Below are 25,970 nucleotides of genomic sequence, written 5' to 3' on the forward strand. Positions count from 1 at the left end.
AGGAGGGGCAGATTTAGAGATGCCATGGATAAATCAGCCCCACCTTGAGCTACCCCTTAACCCCCCAGGTCACTCCCTCCTCAAGCCTGGGGGCTTTGCAGCTTCTCAGCCAGGACCAGAAGCTTAACCTGACATGTCAGAGCTGCAAAGGGACTATCTCCCTGGTGATGCTCAGCAGGGTGGGCAATCCATGCTGCATCTCACCAGAGGGTATCCCCAAACTACCTGTTGCAGCAGACCAAGGAATTGCTGTTTGGCACCAAGGAGTCACTGTTTGTCACCGGGGCATCACTGCTTGGCACCGGGGCAAGCTCTCCTGCACTCACCAGAGGAGCCAGCAAGTTAACCAACAAGTTGCAGGGAGAGAAAGCAGCAGTGTGAAGAGCTGCATGTAATCACCACTGCAGAAAACAGCATGGGGAGGGTCCTAAAGCCAAAATGTGGCCACGGGGAAGTTTTCAGGCTCAGCTCCTTGGTGGGGTAAAAAGGCCCAGGAGGGGATCTCAGGGGGATAGCAGGGTACTGAGCCCAGGTTGACTGGGAGCTGTGTGCTGCGGTGCTGGGCACTGGCCAGGGCACCCTTGGGGAGGGTGGGAGGCGAGAGAAGAGCACGGAGGTGTATGAAAGGATGGAGGAGCCGGGGGGGGGACATCTGCATCTGCACCCTCCACGCAGCCCTAGGAGGGGGGTCCCTGTGATAAACCGCAGTCCCCTGTGCCAGCCCCGCCAGGGGCCATGGGGCACAGACAGAGGATGTCAGCATCTTCCCCTCTGCTGCAGGGAGGGGGCAGCCAGTTCCCAGAGCCACCACGGTGGGGTCTGGGGGCTGCAGGGTAAAGATGGCTGTGCCCCTGCCAGGTGTGATGAGCAGCGAAGAGGGCACACACAGGTAGGCGCAAGGGGGGACAAAGCCATCACCTGTCAGGGACTGAAGACTGGTAGGCTCCTGGGGGATCCAATCCCAATGGGATGAGTGGCTCTGGGAGGGGTGGCAAAACTCCAGCAAAACATTGAGGCACAAAGGAAAGGCCACGACCCACCCCAGGCACACGCGCACAGAGCATGCAGGGTTAAACCGGGATCCTTGTCAGCACGGGGCGGGGGGGCTTCCAAATCCAAGCCTGAGGAGGGGCTGAGGGGCTCCCCGCAGGGAGAAGGTGCTCAGCTCTCCACCAGGCACCGAGCGGAGCATGGCAGGGAAAGCAGCAGCAACAGGGCGAGGAGAGCATCCCCGGGGGACCGGGCACCCCTCTCCGCACGCCGAAGGAGAGCAGAAGGCAGGAGCTTACCTGCCGGCTAGTGCCACACACACGTGTCCTGGGCGGCCACTGAGGCAGATCTGGGGAGCAATGGGGGGGGCTTGCAGGGGACGCAGAAAGGATATGGCCAGTCGATGAGCTTCTTGGCATATTTCCTGACTATGTTCTCTTCCCCAAAGAGGAAGAGCGATCTGTTGACGGTGAAGCAGTTCTGCCGGACGGGGATGGGGTTGTACAAAGCCATAGTCCGGGCTCTCTGCGCTTTGGTTTGCTTGAAGCCTCCCGGGGACCCTCCTGCAGGGGCAGGAGGTCCTTGTCGACTCCGGTTCTGGTCAGAGCCCCCATCTCCAGAGCCCAGCCTGCCAGCCACTGCCTCCCCAAAGCGAGCCATCCTGGAAAAAAAACACACAGGTGAGCCAAAGCAGCACTACCAAGGCGGCAGAGAGGGGGGATGAGAAGAGGGAGGGGGGTTGCGGGGCGCAGTCCCAACCACAGCCCCCTCCTCCTCTCCGGATGGTGCTCAGCTCCGTCTCTCCTCCATCTCTCTGGGGGAGCAGGCACTCGCATGGAGAAGGGAAGACGGCAACGCGGCACCAGCTCAGCGCATCCAGTGTGGCATGGTGGGCAGCAGGCTGCCTCTAACCCCCCTCCCCAAAAAAACGACCACCCGGGCAGTGGGGAGGTCAGGGAGTCGTCCTTTGTGCTCAGCAGAGGCTGCAGTGGCTCGGCCACCAAGTACCTTTTGCCACCAGGCAAGGGGTTAAACCCAGCCACATCCTTCCCACCGCTTTCCTTTTAACCCCCCTCCAGCAAGGCAAGCCCGGGGACCGCCTGCCACCACGGAAAGGGCTGGGATCCAAGATCCTTCCATCTACCCCATCGCAAAGCAAGACGCAATTTGGTACAGCACCCAGCACAGCAGCGGAGGGGAGGCCAGGGGAACAGGTTGTAGCGTGGTCCAGCCTAGTTGGAGCCAAGTGTCCAACTCCCTCCTCCAGACTCCATCTTCAGCAGCCTGCAGGAGCCCGGTCACCCATCGGTTGGCTTCCCCGGGGCAGCGGGCAGAGACGGCGGGCAGAGCTCCCACCCGCGGCGGGCAGGGACGCTCAGCCCTTCGCTGCCAGGGCCGGAGCTGGCAAAAAGGCGATGGTGGCTTCCCCGCAAAGAGCCGGGCCACGAAATTCAAGGCTGCCTGAAATTAAAGGCTGCCGCGCCTCTGCAGCTCGGGGACAGCTTGATTTAATGAAGTCAGTGGCAACACACGCGCACACAGGCGCGCACACGCCCGCACGCCCGGCTCGCTCCCTCGCTCCATCCAGTGCATTCTTTTGGCAAGCACGGGAGATGCCGCAAAGGAGGGAAAAAAAATAATTCAGAGGCAAGGGGAGGGTCTGAAGGGAACAAAAGGCAATGGGGGAGCGCACCCCTCCCCCCCCCCCCCGCCTTTCCCCCTCCAACCCCTACAAGAAGCGGCCCCCCACCCCCCGCCTCCTCCCCAGCCTTGTCTGCAGAGGGCTTTCCAGCACATGGGTGCTTCTAGGTGAGTGGCAAATTTGGGGGGCATGGAAGGGCAAAGGGAGGCTTGTGCCACATTGCTGCCTGTGGAGGAGTGGAAGGGTTCACCTCATCTCAGCCTGCACTGATCATCTCCCCAGCCACATGCAGTGTGTGCCCCCCCCCCCCCCCCGCCGGGAAACTTCGAGGCTCCCTGCTGGAGCCGCCCCGATGCCCGGGGAGAACCCTCCTGCTCACTCGCATACAGATCAGCCTCCTTAACATCCCCCCACCGCCTCGGTATGTTCTTTATGACACTTGATGTTGGCCAGAAGCAGCAGCTCATGGGAGAGGTGTAAACAACCTGGTCTGGATGTGTCCCTGCAGCAGCTGCCACAGAGCGGGGGGGGGGGGGGGGGGGGTGTGTGTTTCCCCCAGCCATCCCACTGCCCACCATGGGCAGAGGACCGGGGACATTGCTAGTGCTGCACCCTCACCTCTGCAGCCATGTGGGTGGCAATGTTGCCCAGGGATGCTCAGGGGACTCTGGGTTGTGCCATGGTGCAGGGGCTGCCTATCCACTCACTGCTGAGGAACCCACCTTGTCCTCCTGGCAAGTGCAGTGAACCCACAGTTCCCCAGTGTCCTCCCTACCCACTGGGCATAGCACTAGACTGGCACACCCTGCAAGCAGGCCACACACAGGATCCATCACCACCCCTCACCATGAAACCTTACGTCCAAAGGGCTCCCTAGCTGCCCTTCCTGCAGGAAATAGCTCCAGCCAGTGTCACAAGACACCACAGGTCCCCCATCGTGCTCTTCTCCCATCCACTCCACTACCAGCGACCTCCTCTGCAAACACAGCAGCTGCTGCACTGTTCCCCCCCTGCTGTGGGGCAGTCAGGGTCATTTGGTCAGATTAAAAAGAACCAAAACATAACAATGTAAAACTATCAAGCCCTTAATCACATAATACATCAACTCATTGGCAAGGGCTTCTCTCTCAGTGCAGCCTGGCAGCACTTCACCATCACCTTCTTCACCCTACAGGCACTACTCTGGCCAGACAGCCATGGGACTTGCATTTTGGTCCAGGCTCTCATGGGTGCATTGCTAGGACCCCTTGGGCTGGCTGGGAGAGGAAGGGGAAGGATCAGGCCCTCCTCATCAAGATAACAGAGGAGTGTTTGCAATAAAGGCTGTGGGATCATTCTCCCAACAACACTCGGACACTGAGAGTCCACCAGCTCACTATGATGCCCATCTGCTGCCCCTCTACTTGACTTTGCTGTTGTCATCAGCCTTAGGACAGAGATGAGTGTGACTGGGGGTTTCATAGAACCACAGAATTGTTTCAGAATTGGGAAAGACCTCTAAGACCATTGAGTCCAATCAACAAGCAAGCTCCCAGCCACGTCACCACCACACTGCAGCACAAAGTGGAGCAAGGGTGGGAAGATTCTTCCCAAAATGCTTCCCAGGCCACTGACCAACCCCAGCAGAAATCAGAGTGACCCTGGGTTTTCATTCCACCAAAAACAGACAGTGAAGAGGCCACACCAGCTACTGACTAATTACAGACCTTTCAATTCATTCCAGGCAAGATGCTGCCCTAAACAAATCAATTATGATTTGTGGCTCATCCCCTTTGTCTCCTCCTCCTCCTCCCCACCACCAGTGCACCACCAGGAGCAATGCCACCCTTCCCACCTTTCAACCCTTTAAGCCACTGTTAATTAAGCCCAAGGTTGGGCTGACTGCCAGGAGCAGATCCGCAGCCCCACACGGCTTCTGCCTTGGCTCCCCCCTGGCTCCCCAGCCCTCTCCCATCCCCTGAGCCTGTAGGAAAGCCTCCACCCAGCCTAAATGCTCATGCTCTGGTTGTACCCAAAGGCCAAGGAGGAAAGGGAAGGCTGGACCCAGAACCACCCCTGCATCCTCTCTGCTTTGCCACTCCCCAAGCAATGCAAGAGGCTGAGGAGAAAGAAGGCAGCTGCCTTCTTCTTCCTGCCCCCTTAAAGCAGGGATGCACCCCTTACCTGGCCACTTCTGCTGGGGCTATCCCAGGCACCGGGGGGGCTCACTCAGCTCTGCCCTACATTTGCTGCTGCAGAGCAGAGTGCAGGATGACCCCGCTGGGAGCTTCTCTCCTGCTCAGACGGTGCTAAAGGCTGGGATATTTATGAGAAAGCAGCTCCTTAAGAGAAGATTGAAAGCAAGGAGGGGAAAAAAAAAGTAATAAAAAAAACCCAGAACCAACAGTCTCTGACTCTGCCAAGAGATGCCAGCTTGGTTTCCAAGGATGTTTATTGCCATTCTCATCTTGACCCTCACCCCAGCGCGCTGGGATCGGTGAGTCAGGGAGAAGCATGGCTGATATCTGCATGATTCAACGTGGCACACAGATCCAGAGCCAGGTTGTTTGGATTATATTTTTTCTTGTGAATGAAGGAAATCCAAGAAGTCAGGACAGCAGCGGGTGCCAGGACAGAGAGGTGCTTGGGATGCACTGGGTTGCACACAGGCATGCTAACCCTGATTTTGCCAGCCAAGCTTTCTCCTCGCTAGTTCCCCCTTCCCAGTCATATCCTGCCCCTGCACTGCAGGACACCACTGGAGACTCTGGAGCCAGCTGCCCAGGGTAGAACCGAGCCTCCTGCGCCCGCCGCAGGGCCGGTAGCGAGTCGGGCTGCGCCGCTCCGGCAGTGCCATCTAGCGGTCACTGGCTCCCCTGCAGTCCCCCGGCAGCCCGGCTACCGGGGTTGAGGGGAGCCTAGCAGAGCCCCCCACACACACCCGCCGACACAGAAACAGACTTGTTTCGGATGGGAAAGAGCTCTAAGATCAGCGAGTGCAGCCGTCAACCCAACACCACCATGGCCACTGAAGCATGTCCTGAAGTGCCGTGTCTACACGGGTTTTGAACACCTCCAGGGACGGTGACTCCACCACCTCCCTGGGCAGCAGTTCCAACGCCTGAGCACTCTTGCAGGAAAGACGTTTTTTTAGTATCCGACCTAAACCTCCTCAGCACAATTACAGGCCATTTCCTCTTGTCTTGTTATTACCCACATCACTACAATCTCTTTTCAGGGAGTTGTAGAGAGCACAAGAAGGTCTCCTCTCAGCCTCCTTTTCTCCAAACTAAACAATCACAGTTCCCTCAGCCACACCTCACAAGACCTGGTCTCCAGAACCTTCACCAGCTTCTTGCCATTCTCTAGACATGCTGCAGCACCTCAATGGCTTCCTTGTAGTGAGAGCCCCAAAACTGAATGCAGTATTTGAGGTGCAGTCTGACCAGTGTAGAATAGAGAATTAACCAGGTTGGAACCTGGTTATCCTTCGAGATCATCAAGTTCAACCTATCACCCAACACCATCTTATCAACTAAACCATGGCACCAAGTGCCTCATCCAGTCCCCAGAGTAACCTTCCAAGCAGTGCTTGGAGGCAGCAGCAAAGCCTGCCCTGAGCAGTTGTTCCAACCCCTTTGACAGCTCTGTTGGCCCTAGAACAGCTTCCAAATTCACCCCACACAACCCAAAATCCATCTGTGCATGGCTGGGGACAGGCAACACCATCAAAGCACCTTCTTTTAAGGCATCTTAGGGACAGCACCATGCAGGAAACAATAATAATGATAAACCAGGTTGGAAGAGACCTTCAAGATCATCGCGTCCAACCCATCAACCAATCCAACACCACCTAAACAACTAACCCATGGCACCAAGCACCCCATCAAGTCTCCTCCTGAACACCTCCAATGATGGCGACTCCACCACCTCCCCAGGCAGCCCATTCCAATGGGCAATCACTCTCTCTGTATAGAACTTCTTCCTAACATCCAACCTAAACTTCCTCTGGCACAGCCTGAGACTGTGTCCTCTTGTTCTGGTACTGGCTGCCTAATACAGCCTAGGGGAGGGGCTGGAGAGGCAGGACAGGCTCTTCTTTCCTGACTGATATTCCCAGGAGTTCTGATGGGCTGCACTCATCTTCGAAAGTGGCTTTTGGCATCCAGGTTTAATTTTGCTGTTTAAATGATGCTGTAGCTGTGCTGAGAGGGGAGAAAAAAAATAAAATAGGATCAAGTGATAATCATCTACAGTGCTCTGGCCAAGTTTCAGACCAGGCCTGGGTAGCTGTGACTCAGAAGCGTGTTTAAAACCAGGCAGGAATGGAAGTGGGTTTTTTTCCAGGAACAAATTTATTACCTGCTGGAATAGGATGAGATGTTTTCCTCATTTGCAAAGGAGAAGCCTGGCCAAGCCGGGCACCTCCGCAGCAGGGAGGTAGAGTTCCCAGGCTGGTGCAGCTCACTCATGGACACCTGGCATGTGGGTGGAGAATCATGGAATAGTTTTGGTTGGAAGAGACCTTTAAGATCGTTGAGTCCAACCATTAACTCAGGACTGCCAAATCTCCAGCAAACCATGCCCTTCAGCACCACATCCACACATCCGCTCCAGGGATGGAGACTCCACCATTTCCCTGGGCAGTCTGTTCCAGGAGTTTTTCCTAACACAGAACTTAAACCTCCACTGGCACAACTTGAAGCCATTTACTCTTGGCCTGTCACTTGTTCCTTGGAAGAAAAGGCTGACCTCCACTTTGCTCCAACCTCCTTTCAGGGTAGTTGTAAGAGAGAAAGAAGGTCCCCCCTCAGCCTCCTTTTCACCAGACTAAACAACCCCTCATAAGCTGCTTCTCATAAGACCTGTTCTCTGGATCCTTCACCAGCTTTGTGGCCCTTCCTGCAGTGAGGGGCCCAAAACTGAGCCCAAGATGTGGCTTCACCAGTGCACAAAGAGTTTCCTGCTCCTGTTGGCCACACTATTCCTGTTACAGGCCAGGATGATGTTGGCCTTCTTGCCACCTGGGGACATTGCTGGCTCATGTTCAGATGGCTGTCAACCAACACTCCCAGGTCCTTTTTTACCTAGCAGCTTTCCAGACAGGCTCCCAAGCTTGTAGCACTGCATAGAGTAGTTCGTCCCTAAGTGCAGAACCTCACACTTGGCCTTGTGGAACCTCATACCACTGAACCTGGACCATCAATCCAGCCTGTCCAGAAGCTTCAAGCAACTCAAAGATGGCATCTCTGCAGGAAAGTACCACACAGGCTTTGCCTGATGTTCAATTTGTGCAGATGTCTGCAGCTGTGGCATGGTCCACTGTGGCCGTTTGACGCTGTGCCTTTAAGGAAGGGGCACACTGGCTAAATGTTTGTAAAATATTTTGGTTTTCTAAACGAATTTCATTGGTAGGATTGTGGGAGGAGAGATTGGACCCAGGGGAGTTGGGAACTTTCTCTCAGTCTTCCTTCCTTCACTGTCCCTCTCGGCTGGATCTGCTTCTGGGCTTCTTGCCAAAAGATAAGAACTAACTCCCTGTGCATAGGCCTCCGCTTGCTGTACTAACTCCCTTTTCGTCTCTTCTTCTACCTCTTTTGGGGGAGAAGGGAGGTAGGGGGGTGAAGGGGGCACAGGGGGAAGCCCCCTCTGTGGGGGGTCTGGTTTCTGGTTGAGTTCATTTGCTGTATATTCCTGTATATATTGTAAAATCCCTGTATTTGTTGTGTTACATATAATCTGTTTCCTTGTAAAATATTACTCTCATTTCTCCGACTGGGTTTAGCCGTGGTCTCTTTCTCAGTGGGGGAGGGAAAGCAGAGCCTTTCCTTTCAAACCACCACATCCACAACAGCCCTTTTGGCATCTTGCCTGCCAACAGAGCCCCAGGCCAGGCACAACAGCTATGCCCCAGAGACTCCGTGCTGCCTTGCAGTCTTGCCCAAGCCATGACAAGTGTTTCCTCTCTGCCATCAGAAAGAATGAGCAGATGGGCAACCTTGCCTGAACCCTGAGCTGCTGGAGCACGTCCAGAGAAGGCCAACAAAGCTGGTGAAGAGTCTAGAGAACAGGTCTGGTGAGGAACAGCCGAAGAAACTGGGGTTGCTTAGTCTGGAGAAGAGGAGGATGAGGGCAGACCTCATTGCTCCCTACAACTTACCTGAATAGAGGTTGTGGTAAGGTTGGGGGTTGGTCTCTTCTCTCTAAGTATCAGATGGTAGAGTGAGAGGAAACAGCCTCAAAGTTGCATCAGGGGAGGTTTAGGTTGGTTATTAGGAAAATTTTACAGAATGAGTGGTCAGGCATTGAAATAGGCTGCCCAAGGAGGTGGTGGAGTCCCTGCCCCTGGAGGTGTTCAAGAAATGTGTGGACATAGCCCTTCGGGACATGGCTTAATGGCCATGGTGGTGTTAGGAGGACAGTTGGAGTTGATGATCTTTAGAGGTCTTTCCCAACCAAAATAATCCTATCACTCTGTGGGGTTCCCCAAGAACTGCCCCACCTTGCCAGGATGTGCCTTTCCCAGAATGAACAGCAGAGACAAGCAGCATCTTCTTGCAAAGCTGCCTGGCCAGGTTCCCAGCAGAGCCCCAGCGGGCTGATCTCTCGGGGTCAGCCCCGTAACTTATTCACTGAGGCGGCTGGAAGACGAGTGACAGCCAGCAGGCCTCACACTGAGCTATGAACTCTGCATCCAAATTTAAGCAACTGCCACTACTCCACCAAACTCATCCCAGTCCTTCAGCTGAAGCAGCTGCACCAGGTGCCACACAGCAGCAGCAAAGCTTTCAACTGCTTGAAGCTGAAGAGTGTAATTTGCAGCACGCTGCCAGAAAACACACCCGTGCTCACAAACGCTGCAGGGTTTAATTGCCAAGACCCAGGAGTCCAACACCCAGTCTTTGCATCTTGGAAATCAATGAGATATCCATCTTGTAAAAATCTCTTTCCTGGAAACAGGAATTTTGGTTGCTCTAATCTCCCCTCAGGAAGCTCTCACAAGCAGGAGCACAGGTGACAGAGCTGCAGATGGAGCAGCATCGTAGCTGCTCTCACCAAGTTTTCCCCCTCGCAGCCCCTTCACAAGATACAAGGTGCAGCACAGTTTGCATTCCCACCACAAGATCCCTTTTCCTAACTTCTGTGCAAGTGTTTCCCAAAGGGAATCCAACCCAGAACAGCTTTGGCTTCATTTTCAAATGATGGGCATGGCACTTTGGGAAGTGGTTTAATGGCCACAGTTGTGTTGGGTTATGGTTGGGCGCAATGATCTTCGAGGTCTTTTCCAACCAAAACAATGCTATGATTCCTTACCCCACACTGGGTGTTTCTGAGGACTGCGACACTCCTCAGGCTGACTGCCTTAGGCTGGGAGGCTTTCACAGCTCAGCAGAAGAGGCCTGAAATAATCACCCATTAATAAATTGCCTGGAGTGCCCTGCTGCTTTATTTAGCTGTGCAAGTTGGGCTCTAATTAGCATTCACAGCCACATCCCAGCTGCTCCGGGCAGGCACACAGCAATCCCACCTCCCAGAGAACAGCTATCTGCCTGCCCCTGCTTCTCCATCAGATTAAAGCACATTCCAATCCTTGCTTCAAATCCCAAATCCCTCTGAACAGCCTGTCCCCCTCAGTTAAGCCATGGAGCATCCCAGCCCTGCACTGCCTGAGCTGGCAATAGGTGAGATACAACCTCTCCATCCTCCTCCATCTCAGATGGGTCTAGTTTGGGGCACTGTTGTTCCAGAGAGGCTGACTTGAGAGGATTTAACAGGAAAAAAAATTAGGCAAACTGGATATTTGAGAGTGATAGACTCATACTTGAGTTGGCAGGGATCTTAAAGATCATCTAGTTCCCACCCCCAGCATGGGCAGGGACACCTTCCACTAGACCAGGTTGCTCAAGGCCTCATCCAGGCTGGCCTTGAACAGCTCCAGGGATGGGACATCCCCAACCTCCCTGTGCAATCTGTTCCAATTTCTCACCACCCCCACGAGAAAGAATTTCTCTCTAATATCCAGTCTAAATCTACCCTCCTCCAGCTAATTTCTAGCCTGGCAAAGGGTTGGAGAGGGATTTTTCAAAGTGTTTTTTTCAACCACTGCACAACCCTAAGTAGAAGAAAGCCCTCACTTTCTCCAGCTGCATCCTTGAGACCCCTCTGGCACACGCTGCTGCCAAAGCCAGTGGGAGGTTTTCTCCTCCCTAAGATCTCCTCTTCGCCCACACAGAGGGCAGGTCCATGCCTGAGGACCATTCTGTGCTTTCTCTGATCTTCCACCCACCCTGCAAGGCTCAAGTTAGACCAACGCAGCATCCCTGGCACCAGCGAGGTGAACGACCGAGGAGCCTCCTGCCTTCGGGCTGCAAATACCCTAAGTAACAAAAGGAAAGCTGGAGCAGAAACCCACCAACTCCGTTCTCCAATCTAATGAAGCCAAACCCACAGGCTCATCTTGCTCAGAAGCAACCTGCATGCTTTCAATAAAATTACACTGTCAGGAAAAGAGCCAGGAGAAGATGGAGCTGCTACATTTTTTTTCCCCCCAACAAGTCTGAACTTGTGCCGAGCAGCTGATGCTCAAGACAGTCAGAGAAGTCCCATCCTTGGCACAGAGCCAGGAAGGAGATGCTGCTTCCATCTTCCAAACCTGTGAAAGAGAAAAGGCCAAAGAGCAAAACCTCTCTTTGAAAGCTACACAGTGCTGGGAGGTGTGGAGGAAAAAAAAAAGGTCCCCCTTGCCACAGTGAGAGGCAGGCAGCAGCTCGGCAGCCTCTGCCAAGGTGAAACACCCTGGCAGAGCGAAGCTGAGCACGACTCCTCAATGGGAAAAAGTTCATTGAGGAATTTTTAGCCTTACATCTACTTGAATAAACACATGGAGAGGGCAGCTACAGCATGTTAACTACTGGTTTAGCACCCCGTGACCTAGAGCAAGGAAAAAATGACTCCTGTGAGGCTCCTCTGAGGAGGAAAAAAAGGCCTCGTGGTTCGTATCAGAGCTCACAGATCATAGAATGCATCAGGTTAGAAGGGACCCTCGAAGGTCATCTTGTCCAACCCCCCTGCAAAGAACAGGAATATCTTTTACCAGATCAGATTGCTCAGGCCCCATCAAGTTTGACCTTGTATGTCTCCAGAGATGGGGCCTCCACCACATGTCTGGGCAACCTGTCCGACTATTTTGCTGCCCTGATTGCAAAGAATTCCCTTCTTATGTCCAACCTAAATCTACCCTGCTCCAGTTTCAAACCCTTGCCCTCATCCTAGCACTCCAAGCCCTTCTAAATGAAAATGAAAAGAAAAGAACTTCTTCAAACCTAACAGTTTATGACAAAATATAACCCTAGAGATTCAAATTGCTAAAAGTGAAATTAAATGTTACCTCTTCTTTGGGCTGGGCTAGGCTGGGCTGGGCTAGGCTAATCCAGGTTGGAAGAGACCTTCAAGATCATTGTGTCCAACCTATCATCCAACACCACCTAATCAACTAAACCATGCAACCAAGCATCCTGTCAAGTCTCCTCCTAAACACCTCCAGTGATGGTGACTCCACCACCTCCCTGGGCAGCACATTCCAATGGCCACTCTTTCTGTAAATAATTTCTTCCTAACATCCAGCCTAAGCCTCCCCTGGCACAGCTTGAGTCTGTGTCCTCTTGTTCTGGTGCTGCTTGCCTGGGAGAAGAGACCAGCCCCCACCTGGATACAGCCTCCCTTCAGGGAGTTGTAGACAGCAAGAAGGTCTCCCCTGAGCCTCCTCCTCTCCAGGCTAAGCAACCCCAGCTCCCTCAGCCTCTCCTCATAAGGCTTTGTGCTCCAAACCCCTCCCCAGCTTTGTTGCCCTTCTCTGGACTCGTTCCAGCAAGTCAACATCTTTCCTAAACTGAGGGGCCCAGAACTGGACACAGTACTCAAGGTGGGGCCTAACCAGTGCTGAGTACAGGGGCAGAAAGAGTCCATCCCCAGCCTTCCTGTAGGTCCCCTTCAGACATTGACAATACAAAGATGGTGCATGTCTTGTTACGGCATCATCCACTATGGAGGTGTGCTCCAAGCTTGCAGGAACACTGCTCCCCATCATTAACCTGCACACAACTGGTTAGCATCAGCCTTGAAAGATGAGCCACACCACCAGCCCTTTCCTGTGTGTCTTGGGAAGGACCATACCACACCACAGTTCTTCAAGACTGGGGATAAGCATCATCACTTCTTAACCAGTTAAAGAGTGAGAGCCTTACCGGTGTGCATACTGTCAGTCCAAAACCAGACAAGCAGAGTAGGCAATGGATTTTGGGTGACCCACATACCTGAAGGATCAGAGAGGACTTTCCCACCAAGCTTGCAAAAAGACAAGAAACATCTCTCCTCTCTGCTTTCCTAAGATAAAGCTCTTGATACCAACTTGATAAATGAAAAGCCACCTTTGAAAGCTGCTCTAGAACCACTCTGGGAACCTTCCTCACTTGTCACGTGGAATCTTTCCCAGCTCTCACGCAGCACAACTGTTCCAAGCAGGGATGGATAAATGCAGCAAACACCTTCTGAACTAGGAAGGACAGTCTGGCAGGTACAGAAGAAAAGGCTGTAACCCCTCAGAGCCAGCTGAGCTCAGATCATGCCCCACACAGACTACAGACTCCACCATCGATGGCATCCGTTTGTGGACAGTAAGGTGGAAGTTCCATTTTCATGGTGCAGATCAGCCTGCAAGGAGTGAGTCTCTCTGTGGGCACCTTGTGCACTGACCTTCACAGCTGGGCTCTCACCAGGTTTGAAACTAAGGCAATGCCATTTTGGGAGGGTGCAACAAGAAATCATCTGTGTTTTGAAATGTAAAGCACCCTCAAGATGTATTTAAATGTGAAACAGAGTTAAATTAGAAGCAAGGTCTAGTCTTAGGAGACTAGATACCTCCTGAGGTCTTTTCCACCTTAAATTAACATCTTACTCTGTCATCTCTTAAATATACCAGGGGAGGATGATGTATTGAATTGAAAATAACATGAACCATGTATGCTTTAGAGGCTGGAAAGCATCTCTCCCACAAGCATCTCCTGGCCAGTAGACAGCCTGCCATCAGAATCACAAAGGGATGGCTGGGGCCTGCCTGGGAGAGGGAGGCAGGTTGGATTATTCCAGGAGAGGAAAAGGATGAGGGTGCAAATGAGTGCTGAATACCAGAAGTTTTACAGGATTCATGCTGCACCGAGTCATGCTTGCACAGCTCAGTTCAAAGAGATGACAGAAAACCAGGACTGATAAAGCAGAGGGTTGTGCTGCCATCCAGAGGGACTTCTGGAGAAACCAGCAAAGGAACAGCATAAAGTTCAGCTCAGGGAAGGGCCAGGTCCTGCTCTTGGGGAGGAGCAGCTCTACATGCTGACCTGAAAGACCTGGGGTGTTGGTGGACACCAAGTTGACCTTCAGCCAGCAAAGGAGACCAGCAGCAAGGTCTTGCCAGCAGGTCAAGGAGGTGACCTTTTCCCTCTTCTCAGCCCTGATGAGACACATCCATAGTGCTATGCCCCCCAGGGCAGGAGAGACATAGACTTAGTAGAGAAGTTCAGCAAAGGCAGCTAAAGGAGCAGGACATCAGCCCTACAAAGAGAGGCTGGAAGAGCTCGGGCTGCTCAGCCTGGTTGGAAAAGACTCAGAGCAGATCTTAATGACATGTTTGAATACCAGACAGCGGAGGCTAAAGGCAGAGCAAGGCTCTTCTCTGAGGCACCCAGTGACTGGGCAAGAGACAACAGGCACAAATTGCAATGAAATAAACTGTTTATACACAGGTATAAACTTATTGACTGTGAGGGGAGCAGAGTACTTGGGACAGGCTGCCAAGACAGGTTGTAGAGTCTCCACCTTTGGATACAATTGAAACCCACCTAGACACAGTCCTGAGCAGCCTGCTCTAGGTGACTCTGCTCGAGGTTATTCCCCACCTCACTGCTTCCCAGCAACGCTGTGCTTCTGAGCCGTGGTCAGCCCCAGGCTAGGGGGAAGCTCTCTCCCAAGCCTGATTCTTGGAAAGCACCACCAGTCCCAACACAGTGCATGGCTTCGACAGCCCTGAAACGTGCTAACAAAGCTTCCCAGCACCCAGGGCTGAGAATGTGGTGACAGAATGAGGCAGCAGATCCTGAGTGGATGCTTCCTCCAGGAACCACCTTGTCCTCTACATTCAGCAACCAGCTCTAACAAGGCTAGCTCCCTGGAAGAGTGGCCTCAGCTATGCAGGAAGGTTGGGTCTGACTAAGTGCTCACTCTCCCAGCAGCCCCTGGGATGCTTTACAACATCACCTGAATTAACTCTGGAGGGAATTCTTCCTCCAGGGTGTGCCAGAACCCCAGACTTTGAGGCAGCTCAACGAAAGATGCTGCTATTTCCATGCTGTTGCCAGGGTATTCAGCAGAACTGAAGTTCATCCCAGGTCAGACAACAAACTCCTCCCTATACATCCAAGCCTTGCTCTGTGCTGAAGGGAAGAGGGAGAGCACAGGGAAGCCCAGGAGGGACACCTCTGAAGAGATGCTCCTCTGCTGCTCAAGGCCACGTTACCATAACAAAAACCACATTTCAGTGGCCCCAGGTTTGGCACCAGCATCTCAGGACTTTCACCTGCAGAGGTCCTTAAGCTCCTGCCAGCTGCCTACACTGCCCCAGCCTTCCTGCTCATCTCCCCCAGGCTCTTGGGCACATGGCAGCAGACATCTAAGCAGAAGCCCACAAAGGAGAAGAACATGGCTGAGCTGCATTTGACAGCAACCAATGCTACAGAGGTGCTGGAGGAGGAAAGTCGTCTGCCTCTCAGGGCAGGCTCAGGGAGGGAGCTGTGAGAAGGAGTGATGGGCACTGGACACTGTTGGCAGAGTCCAGGCCAGGAGGGGATAGGAGGGCACCTTTTCCCTCCCTGGCAGCACCCATGGGGCAGCAAGGGCTGCCATTTTGCAGGTCCTTTTTGGCAGCCAAGTGCTGGCGTCTTCCTCCAGCCCCACGCTGCAGCAGGAAGGCACCGAGCAGTCCCCCACAGAGCCCACTCGGGTGGGCAGGAGTTGCTGAGCAGAACAGGGATGCTGCTAACAGCACAGCAGCAACACCCACTACATCCAAAACCTCTCCCAAAATTATGCTCAGAGCTACCAACATCAGTAACAGCAGCTCGGAGCCACCCTGAAATTTATCCCTTCCCTGCTTATCTGAAGAGGGCCAAGGGTGACGGGCACTGGTCCAGCCAGAGCCACGCTGCTGCCAGCACAGTCCCAGCCCAGGGGCATTTCCCAGACAGCTTCACTGGCAGGAGGAGCTAGCAGCAGCGATGTCCTGTGCACAGTCCTGCCCTAGCCATCTCTGCAGCTAATTAAATGCAGATCATGCAGCACACTGGGGAATATGCTGGGAAGCAAGGACGGAGCTGGAAGCCCGGCATACACCAAGGGAACCTTTGTTTCATTCAGCACCAAGGGGAGGGGGGAAAAAAAAATAAAAGAGAGATTAAAAAAGCAATCTTCATTTGTAATCTGGGCTGCAGAATGTGCAGATAGACTGCCAAGTTGTACAGAGTCCCTGAGATCTGTTAGCAACACCCTGCATGTTCTCACAGCTTCTTATGTTCCCTTTCTTCTTCCAATAAAGCCACGGGGAGGCAGAGCTGCAGGAACGTTACACTCCAGCCCAAAAGGCTCCCCATGACCTGTGTTTGCAGGTATGGATCTGAGCAAGCAGGGGAAACTCTTTTGTGCTGCTGCTCCATGGACCATAAGTTTCCCCAGTGGGTGATGGGGATCTCACTGTGGATCGTACCGTGCAGTGGAGAGCTATCAAACCCCTAGCATCAAAGCCATTAACTCTAAGATGCTACAATACAGGAGCTGGTTTTTAATGGCCCTGTGCTTTAGGAGCACTGTCCTGTACTGTAGCAGAGTGCTATGACATGGAACTGCTGGAGCAGGTCCAGAGGAGGGCCAGTAAAAAGATCAAGATGGCTGGAGTGCCTCATCTGTGCAGACAGGCTGAGAGAGTTGGGGCTGTCCACCATGGAGAAGAGAAGCCTCTGGGGAGACCTTACAACAGCCTTCCAGTATCTGAGTGGGACCTACAAGAAAGCTGGGGAGGGACTTTTTACAAGGGCTTTTAGTGATAGGACAAGGGGGAATGCATTGAAGCTGGAAAAGGGCAGATTTAGACTGGGTATTAGGAAGAAATTCTTTACAGTGAGGGTGGTGAGACACAGAAACAGGTTGCCCAGGCAGGTCAAGGATGCCCCCTTCCTGGAGGTGTTCAAGGCCAGGTTGGATGAGGCCTTGAGCAACTTGGTGTAGTGGAAGGTGTCCCTGCCCATGATGGAGGTGGGGTTAGAACTAGGTTATCTTTAAGGTCCCTTCCAACCCAAACCATTCTGTGAATCAGTGAAAGAGTGCACCACTTCCCATAGGACACTGAAACCTGCCACCCATCACCCAGGTACTGCAACTCTCAGCTACAGCATCCCACCTCCACACCATCACTTCCAAACTTTACCAAGACCCAGCTGGTTTCCCTCCGTATTCTCTGCTCCTGCACTCCCTGCCCAGCAGCTGGGATTGGAGGTTTTCCATACATCCTTGCTGTAGATATCATTCCAGAATGAGGGCGCAGCCTGCAGCCCCCAGATTACACAAAATAAGCTCAACAAATGTCCATGCACACGTGGTTTGAGCCATGCAAGGCAGGTTGGGGATCTGCCTGCTGCAAATGCAGCTTCTCAGGAATGTTCTCCAGGTGGCTCTGCCTGTCCTTTCCATCAGCTACAGAAGTGGCTGCTCAGCCTGGAGAAGCCACAGGAGGTTCCCATTTGCTTATTTAGACATGGAGCTTTTCTTCTGAGCTCTGTCAGCCAGACATACTCTAAAGGATGCTGCCACATGTACCTAGCAAGGACATCAGTGATTCAACCACAACCACTCCACACAGCAGCAGCATGCCAGGTCGTGAAGCCTCCTATGCTGTATCTCTGAATACCTCCATCCTCGACCATGGAATGTGAGCAGTGGACTGGAGGGCAGAGCACTGGGCCAGGACTATGGAAAGCAGCTTTTAGTGTCTGCCTCAAGCCTAAAGCCCTTAGCCAAGATCACGGTGGGCTGGTACATGTGTCCTTCACCGTGAAGCTCAGCCTCCCACAGAGCCAGTGCCCTGCATGCATTTAGCAGAGAATTTTCTGCTCTCTGCCTCAGTTTCAAAAATAACTAACTAAATAAATATTCAAACCAGTGACAAGAGCATTTCCCCCTCCCACTCCTTGTCCATCTTAAGAGGAAAGCACATTCCACTGGAGGGTTTTTCCACTGGCAAAAGGCAGCAGAGATAAGGGTTTGGTAAGCCTCAGATCCATTGATGCTAACACTGCAGAGCAAGAAAAAGCCTTTGCTCTCTTCTCTCACTGCAACATCTGGCAGCACAGCAGGAGCACTGCATCTGCAATGATGAAGCTACCTCAGGAGAGCAGAAGTCTCTTGCACAGCAGAAGAGAAGCACATCCGGCACATGCTCCTTGTGCCCATCCCACCCAGTCATGGCTGACAAACAGGAGCCATGGGGGATCTCCATCACCTGAGCAGATAGAATAGAATAGAATAGACCAGACCAGACCACGTTGGAAGAGACCTTCAAGATAATCGTGTCCAACCCATCATCCAACACCACCCAATCAACTAACCCATGGCACCAAGCACCCTATCAAGTCTCCTCCTGAACACCTCCAGTGATGGTGACTCCACCACCTCCCCAGGCAGCCCATTCCAATGGGCAATCATTCTCTCTGTGAAGAATCTTTCCAACATCCAGTCTGAACCTCCCCTGGCGCAGCTTGAGACTGTGTCCTCTTGTTCTGGTGCTGGTTGCCTGGGAGAGCTCCCAGAGCCCTGACCAAGGTGGTGGATTATCAGCAGCATCATGTTAAAAACCTGTGCTGGAGTTAATTCATGCAAGACAGGTGGCACTCAGAGCACATGGTTTAGCCAAAAGCTCCCCAGAAGCCTTACTGGAGGTAGTGCAGCCCTCTCCAAACCACTTCAGCTTAATTCCTCAGGTGCTGGCACCAAAGAAGAAAATAAACAAATAACTAAGTTATTCTGGAGCTGCTCTGACCCCACAGGCCATCCCCTGGGTCTGCCAAGGCTCAAATCTTAGCAAAAAAGCCGTTTTGCTGGTCCCCCAGGACCCATCTAATGCCAGGGCCATGGGAAAATACCACCCCCACTGCTCACTGGGAGAGACAAAGGCAGAGCTCCCAGGTGAAAGGCCCTAGAGCAAAGCAAAGCACGTGAGATGGGCTCTTCCAAAAAGCAGATCACAGGGAAATTGCATTAGTACTAACAAAGTTACAGACAAGGAAATTAATCTGCTCTTTCTCCCCCACATGCCATCTGTCTAGTCCCAGAGAGCATCTATGCTACCAGGGTCACTGACTCTGTGCACCTCCAAAGTTTTGAGGGGAACATCACTATTTCTTGAGGCTCTGGCATGTGGGTTTTGCAGGCTGATGGGCTATCAGGGCACATCATTCTGGGAGAATCATGGATCCAGCCCTCTGGGGTTCAGTCTCTCATGCCAAGGTGACTAGCTCCCCAGGAAGGGAGCTGGCCAGGAGAGGCAGTGGGGCTTTCTGGTTCTTGGCAGGACAGGAAGGCTGTGAAGCCTGATGGCTGCCACCAATGCCGAAGCCTGGGAGCTTCTACAAAGGGCCAGCTTCTCCGCCTCCTGCTGCTTGGCTGTGAGCTTGGGCATCTGCAGGTAGAGAGCTCCATGGCCAGACCCCAACAGCAGGTGAATGGAAGAGCCCATCTCAAATCTCAGATGTGGCTTTGCACACACCCCCAAGCAAGCTGGCTGAAATGCCAAGCCCAAGGACTCAGGAAGTGGGGAATGCAAAGATTGGACCGGCCTGGGGACCAACTGATTAAACAGGCTGGGATGGCAGCAGCCAGCACAGCCATCTGCATATTCCCACTGCGCTGAAGACAAAAATATTAGGCTTTGTGTTTGGGTTTCTGCTAGATAGGGCAGCTGAAGGGGCGCATCCCGGGTGGTACAGCAAGAAGGGTTCCTGCTTCATCTCCTTGCCACAAAATAGAGCTGTAGTCATCCAGGCAGCTAATTAGCCGGCAGCCCTTGTAGGAACTCGCTCCGCCAGCCGACAATTAACGAGGCCATCCCTCTGCTTCCTGCTCGGCCATGATTTATTCATCTGGCATCCCTGGTGGGTCACAAAAGATAACAAGGCACCGAGCACTTGCTGAGCCCATATGTCAGTTTATTTCCCCAGCGCAGGGCTTCCCGAGTCCACCGGCCAGGAGGATCCCCAGGCACAAAGGGATGAGCACCGAGCTGAAAGGAGGAGGGAGAGCCCGCCCTGCCGATGGGCTGCCCTCCAAAAAAGAAGGCAGGAGCAGCCCCAGCTTTATCACAAGTAATGTTAACGTGCAAATCCTCCCAGAAAAGCCCTCCCAGCTTCTAACCAGCTGAGCACTGACCTGAATCTTGCCAAAGCAACATGCTACATCTAATTAACACAGGGGGGTCCCCACCTCCTTCACTGCCCTGATGTTTTATAACACATTGAATATTCTCCAAATACAGTGCCCAAGGCAGATTGCTGCTCCAGACCAGTGATACTGGAGCAGACTGTGCTGCAGCAGCTTATTCCAGGCACTTTTGCTGAGCAGACACAAGAGTGGGGACCTTGTAATTTAAATGCAGGATGGAAGCGTGTGGCTGCAGCCTTGGCTGCACCATGAAAGGGAGAATAAGCCAGGACTTGGAGCTGGGGTTTTCTCACAGCTTGCTCCAATTCAGGGGGACTTGGACACCTCTTATGATTAACCATAGGACTGTAGGGGTTGGAAGGGAACTCTGGAGATCACCTAGTCCAAATCACCCTGCCAATGCAGGGTGCCTAAATCAGGTTGCACAGGAACATGTCCAGGTGGGTTTTGAAAGTCTCCAAGGAAGGAGACTCCACAAATCCTGTGCAGCAGGGCTGCCCCAACAAAAGCAGAAGATGCTGACCAAATACATCCAAAAGCCTCACTAAGCCAAGGGAAACTGTCTTGAGAACTTCTAAGACTGAGAACTTTCAAGTTTCATCTATGTCCTAAAATTAGAGAATCCCTCATTCCCAGAGGCTCCTTTGCAGCATTCCCATTAGATGTCACCTTTCAGGCAGGAGAGGCATCACCAGCAGCTTCAGATGACAATCATTCCCCTCCTGCACACAGTTCACCACTCTCTCTCTCTCCATCTCTCACATGCACCCCACAAACTTAAACCATCAGAAAAGCATCACTAGACCAGCCCAGGCCCTACAGGATCTGTAGGAATCATGTCCAAGTCCCAGGGCAGGACAGGTGCTGCATGAGGCTCAAGCTGCTGGGTGCAAGACACACATCCTATCAGTTTCAAGAGCACAAGGAAAGGAAAGGACCCAGAAAAGGATTAGCAGGATGAGGAATAGAAAAAGAAACATGCCAGATATATTATTTCTGCTATTTCCAGTTGTTCACTGCCTTTAAAAATCCTCCATAGAAAGCAAAGATCACAGAATCACAGAACATTAGAGGTTGTAAGGGACCTCCAGAGATCATCCAGTCCAACCCCTTGCCAAAGCAGGACCACCTAGGGTAGTTGGCACAGGAGTGCATCCTGGTGGGTTTTGAAAGTCTCCAGAGAAGGAAACTGCACAACCTCTCTGGGCAGCCTGTGGCTGCTGGTGCTGGTTGCTCCTTGGGGGTGACATGGACACGGCTGGAGAGCTGCCAAACAGAGAGGGACCTGGGCGTGCTGATTGACACCCGCCTAAACATGAGCCAGCAGTGTGCCCAGGTGGCCAGGAAGGCCAATGGCATCCTGGCCTGCATTAGGAATAGTGTGGCCAGCAGGAGCAGGGAAGTCATTGTGCCCCTGTACTCTGCATTGGTTAGGCCACACCTTGAGTACTGTGTCCAGTTCTGGGCCCCTCAGTTTAAGAAGGACATCGAGACACTTGAACGTGTCCAGAGAAGGGCAACGAGGCTGGGGAGAGGCTTTGAGCACAAGCCCTATGGGGAGAGGCTGAGGGAGCTGGGATTGTTTAGCCTGGAGAAGAGGAGGCTCAGGGGAGACCTCATTGCTGTCTACAACTACCTGAAGGGTGGCTGTAGCCAGGAGGGAGTTGGTCTCTTGTCTCAGGCAACCAGCACCAGAACAAGAGGACACAGTCTCAAGCTGTGCCAGGGGAAGTTTAGGCTCGAGGTGAGGAGAAAGCTCTTCACTGAGAGAGTCGTTCACCATTGGAATGTGCAACCTAGGGAGGTGGTGGAGTGACCATCCCTGGAGATGCCATGGTCTAGTCATGAGGTCTGTGGTGACAGGTTGGACTTGATGATCTTTGAGGTCTCTTCCAAGCTTGGTGATACTGTGACAATCAACTCCCACAGAGGGCAGAGAATCCCACTCCCCCTGGCTGCCCACCTGGGCTGGGGGCTCTCCGGTACTTACTCCCACTCCTTCCTCCGTGCCTGCGGCGTGCTCTGCATCTTGTGCGCCTCGTGTGCCTTGATAATGTCCCTCTGCTCGATCAGGCCGCCCCGCCGGCGCTTGATAACATCGGGGCTCACCGGGACGTACTGGCCCAGCCCCAGATCGAGGGTGCTGCCCGTTTCCGTGCAGGCGTCGGCATCCCGGGAGCGGGGCTGGTAGAGGGCATCGAAGCTGGCAGCGCGCGAGACCAGGGCCTGGGCCAGGCTCTCGGGCTCCAGAAGGTTGCAGGATTGGGTGGTTTGCATCAGGCCGAGCCGGTGCTTCCGCCACGTCTCCTGCTCAGGCAGGGCCAGGACGTAGCGGGGGCAGGCGGTGTCCGGCTCAGCCCCCTTGCCCGGCGCCGGGGCACTGACGGAGCACGTGCCAAATCCCAGCATCTTGGGTGCTGTTGTAGCTCATCACTCTGGAGGGGCACAAGACAGAAATGGGATGCTCAGGGTTGTGGTCCATTCGTTCCCTAATTCCCTCCCTTCCTCCCACACCCACAAAAAGTCCCCTTTCTCCTGCATGGCCCTGGCTAGACCACCTCAAACCAGGCAGAGCTTACACCACCAGACTCCAGGGTGAACCTCCTCCTTACTGATTTCCTCCTGCTCCCCAGTCTGGGCATCCCTGCAGCTCTCTGACGCAGCAGCAACCTTTCTCTGTGGTCCCTGGAGCAGGACAGCTCCCCAGAGTCAGATCACAACGTGAGCAGCTCCCACACCCTCTTACAGATGGGAAATGAGGACACTGGGGAGACCTAGACCAAACCACTGCTGTGCTGCTTGGGGAGCATTTTGATTTTCTGCTCTATTGCTTGGGGGTGTCTTTGCTTTTGCAGGGGTTGGGAGGAATAAAAGGGGCTGCTATCACACAGCTCAGCTGGAAGCACAATCCAGTAACCCCCCAGCATCTATGGACAGAGCATCCATTCCTAGCCCCATGTTTGTGGGATGACATCTAGGCAGCCTGGCAGCAACTGAGGAAGCTGGATGTGGAAGCATCAGTGTGGCTTTGACTGCAGAGCTGCACACGAGAGCAAAAGGTGCAGAAGCACTGCCAAAAACACCGCATTGAGCAACATCCCTTAAGCTTGCTCCTGTCTGAGAACACACCCAAAGCCTTGCTGCGGTGAAAGGCTTTCTATTCACGTTGGAGAATCTCCATTCAACATCTTATTGCTGCAGGAAGGCTTTGCTTCAGTGTTCCCTTCAATTCCACCTTCAGTGCTTGCCCGTGACAGAGGTGGAAGAAAGGAAGAGAGAAGAACAGGGCAGCAGGGCTGTCACCTCCCTTCCTAATGACATCCCTGACACAGGAGAAAACAATGTAGCCAGAAGGAGGAGGATTTAAAACCCCCAAAATAAAACAATAATGCAGCAAATTGAGCATGTTAATCATCTTAACCCCCTCTCAGGAGACACCTGAATTCTCCCTCCTGAGCAGAGACGAGAACAGCAGTTGGCAGAAAGGCCCAGAAATCACCCCCACCAACAGCAAAACCACATTAAGTACAGGAAAAAAACCCAAACAAACAGAAAAACCACACCCAAGAGTAAATGAGGAGGTAAAACAGAGCATGGCTCCCACTCTAGCCAAAATAAGCCTGCCATGCCCATGCCACAGGGGCAAGGCTGCATGGCCCAGCTGTGGAAGGGTCCCACCTGCTCTGGGTCCGAAGTGCAAATATGAAGTAACTACAGCTACCCCTAAATTTAAACCTGCCTGGCTCAAGGGATACTCATCCTTTGGCCAGCTCTTCAGAAAGAAAAAGGCAACTGCCAGCAAGAGCCTTAACAAATTAATTAGCACATGGGTAAGAAGAGTTTGGCTGCTCCCACTGAGAGCTATAAACAGCTTCTTCACTCACTACTTTGCTTACCCATACGACTGACTTTTAAAGAGGCATTAATTACTTTCTGTCCTGGATACCTTTACAATTTCTCATGTTCCTAACATTTGCTCAATCCAGTCCTGGATACCTTTACAATTTCTCATGTTCCTAACATATGCCTTTCCTTCTCATATCACTTTCCTCACCTTCGTCTGCTGAAGTTTAACTCCACATCCAGCCCCACCAGGCTTTCTTTGGGGGGGTAGGGGTGTTGAATTTTGGGTTGAATTTTGCATTTGGAGGTTTATTTCTTTGTTGGTTTGGAGGAGTTTTGTTGGGGGGTTTTTTTGTTGTTTGGTTGGGGGGTTGTTTGTTTTCCTTTTTTTTCCCCCTTTTCTTCCTCCCCCCCCCCCCTTTCTCCCTCTCCTTTTCCCTCTTCAACTTCCCCCTCTTTTTTTCCCTTCTCTTTTTTCCTCGCCATCTTTTCCTTTCTTTTTTTTTTCTTTGTTCACTAAACAGTGATTCTTCAGCCTTGTTTCTTCCTTGAGCATTTCCTTAAGGAGGACAGGAGGCTTTCTTGTGTACTAAGCCCAAGCACTCCAGGTATCAGCCACGCTATGGCCGCAGCAGCCCCATGGGGACAATTAGCTAAGAGCAGCTCAAGACACATCTCAAGGGCAGGTCCAGCATCCATGCAGACCCCACCTCTCCTGCTGCCTGCGAGTACCTCTCCCCTCGAGCTTGCTCCAGGGACAGCAGTGACACCCCGACAGGTTAACCTCAAGCAGAGATCACAAACAACAGACTGAGAAACTTTGAGGAAATAAATAGAAATAATTAGCTCTGCCTCCGCCTAAGCAAACAGGGCTCATGCTGCCAGCAGAACAAGCCACGTTCCCTCCACAGAAGTGACAAGCAGAGAAAGGAGGATGCCAGAACATTTTGTTAAGCTCATGAGGCTACACACTAACGAGGGTGCTCGCAGGATGCCACACGCTCCGTACGCAGCATCTGACACCGGGGCATCTGTCCATCTTCTAGCCTTTGGTCCTCTCCTTAGACTGAAAACAAACCCACTTTATTTTTCCACAAAATCCAAATTAGTGGGGAAAACACCACATTTGTTCATCTCATTTGGCTTCTGCTGTTTAGACATCAGCCCTGCCTCCCGCAGAAGGGAAACGTGTGGCAAACCGACACGTGGCTGCTTTGGAGAACAGGGAGGAGGCATCTTCTGATCTCACTGGTAGAAAGCCACAGCCTAGTATGTGCTGGGAATGGGTCTGGGCCAGAGGCAGGGCCTCCTTCCACATTGAAGAACTACCTGAAGGGAGGTTGTAGACAGGCAGGGGCTGGTCTCTTCTCCCAGGCAACCAGCACCAGAACAAGAGGGCACAGTCTGAAGCTGCACCAGGGGAGGTTCAGACTGGATGTTAGGAAGAAATTCTTCAGAGGGAATGATTTGCCATTGGAATGTGATGCCCAGGGAGGTGGTGGAGTCACCATCATTGGAGATAGAATAGAATAGAATAGAATAGAATAGAATAGAATAGAATAGAATAGAATAGAATAGAATAGAATAGAATAGAATAGAATAGAATAGAATAGAATAGAATAGAATAGAATAGAATAGAATAGAATAGAATTAATCAGGTTGGAAGAGACCTTCGAGATCATCATGTCCGACCTATCAAATGTTTAGGAGGAGACTTGATAGGGTGCTTGGTTTCATGGTTTAGTTGATTAGGTGGTGTTGGATGATAGGTTGGACACTCTGATCTCGAAGATCTCTTCCAACCTAGTCTATTCTAGTCTTTCAGCCTCCAAACATCCACTTATAAACTTTTCCCTCCACTTCTCTTGCCACTTCTGTAAGGTCTCCAGCCCTTGCTTTTCATACTCTCAGTTCAGCCAGTGTACTTCTGAGTTTGCTTAATAACACACAACTCGGGTTCATATCAATGCCTCTGAACCCTTCCAAC

General features: G+C 52.6%; 1 protein-coding gene across 1 annotated transcript in view; it reads right to left on the reverse strand.

Moving 5' to 3' along the window:
- Window positions 1-22,432, reverse strand: part of CACNA1E (calcium voltage-gated channel subunit alpha1 E) — a 133,459-nt gene extending 111,027 nt beyond the window's left edge. The window contains exons 1-2 of the mRNA XM_054165170.1: window positions 22,131-22,432; window positions 1,385-1,651 (exon numbers count right to left, since the gene is read on the reverse strand). Coding sequence (XP_054021145.1) covers window positions 1,385-1,651; window positions 22,131-22,417 — 554 coding nt within the window. The 5' untranslated portion in view covers window positions 22,418-22,432. The remainder of the gene's footprint in view (window positions 1-1,384; window positions 1,652-22,130) is intronic.
- Window positions 22,433-25,970: the final 3,538 nt, after the last annotated feature.

The sequence above is a fragment of the Dryobates pubescens genome, chromosome 11 (genome assembly GCF_014839835.1).
Source record: "Dryobates pubescens isolate bDryPub1 chromosome 11, bDryPub1.pri, whole genome shotgun sequence".
Taxonomy (NCBI): Eukaryota; Metazoa; Chordata; class Aves; order Piciformes; family Picidae; genus Dryobates; species Dryobates pubescens.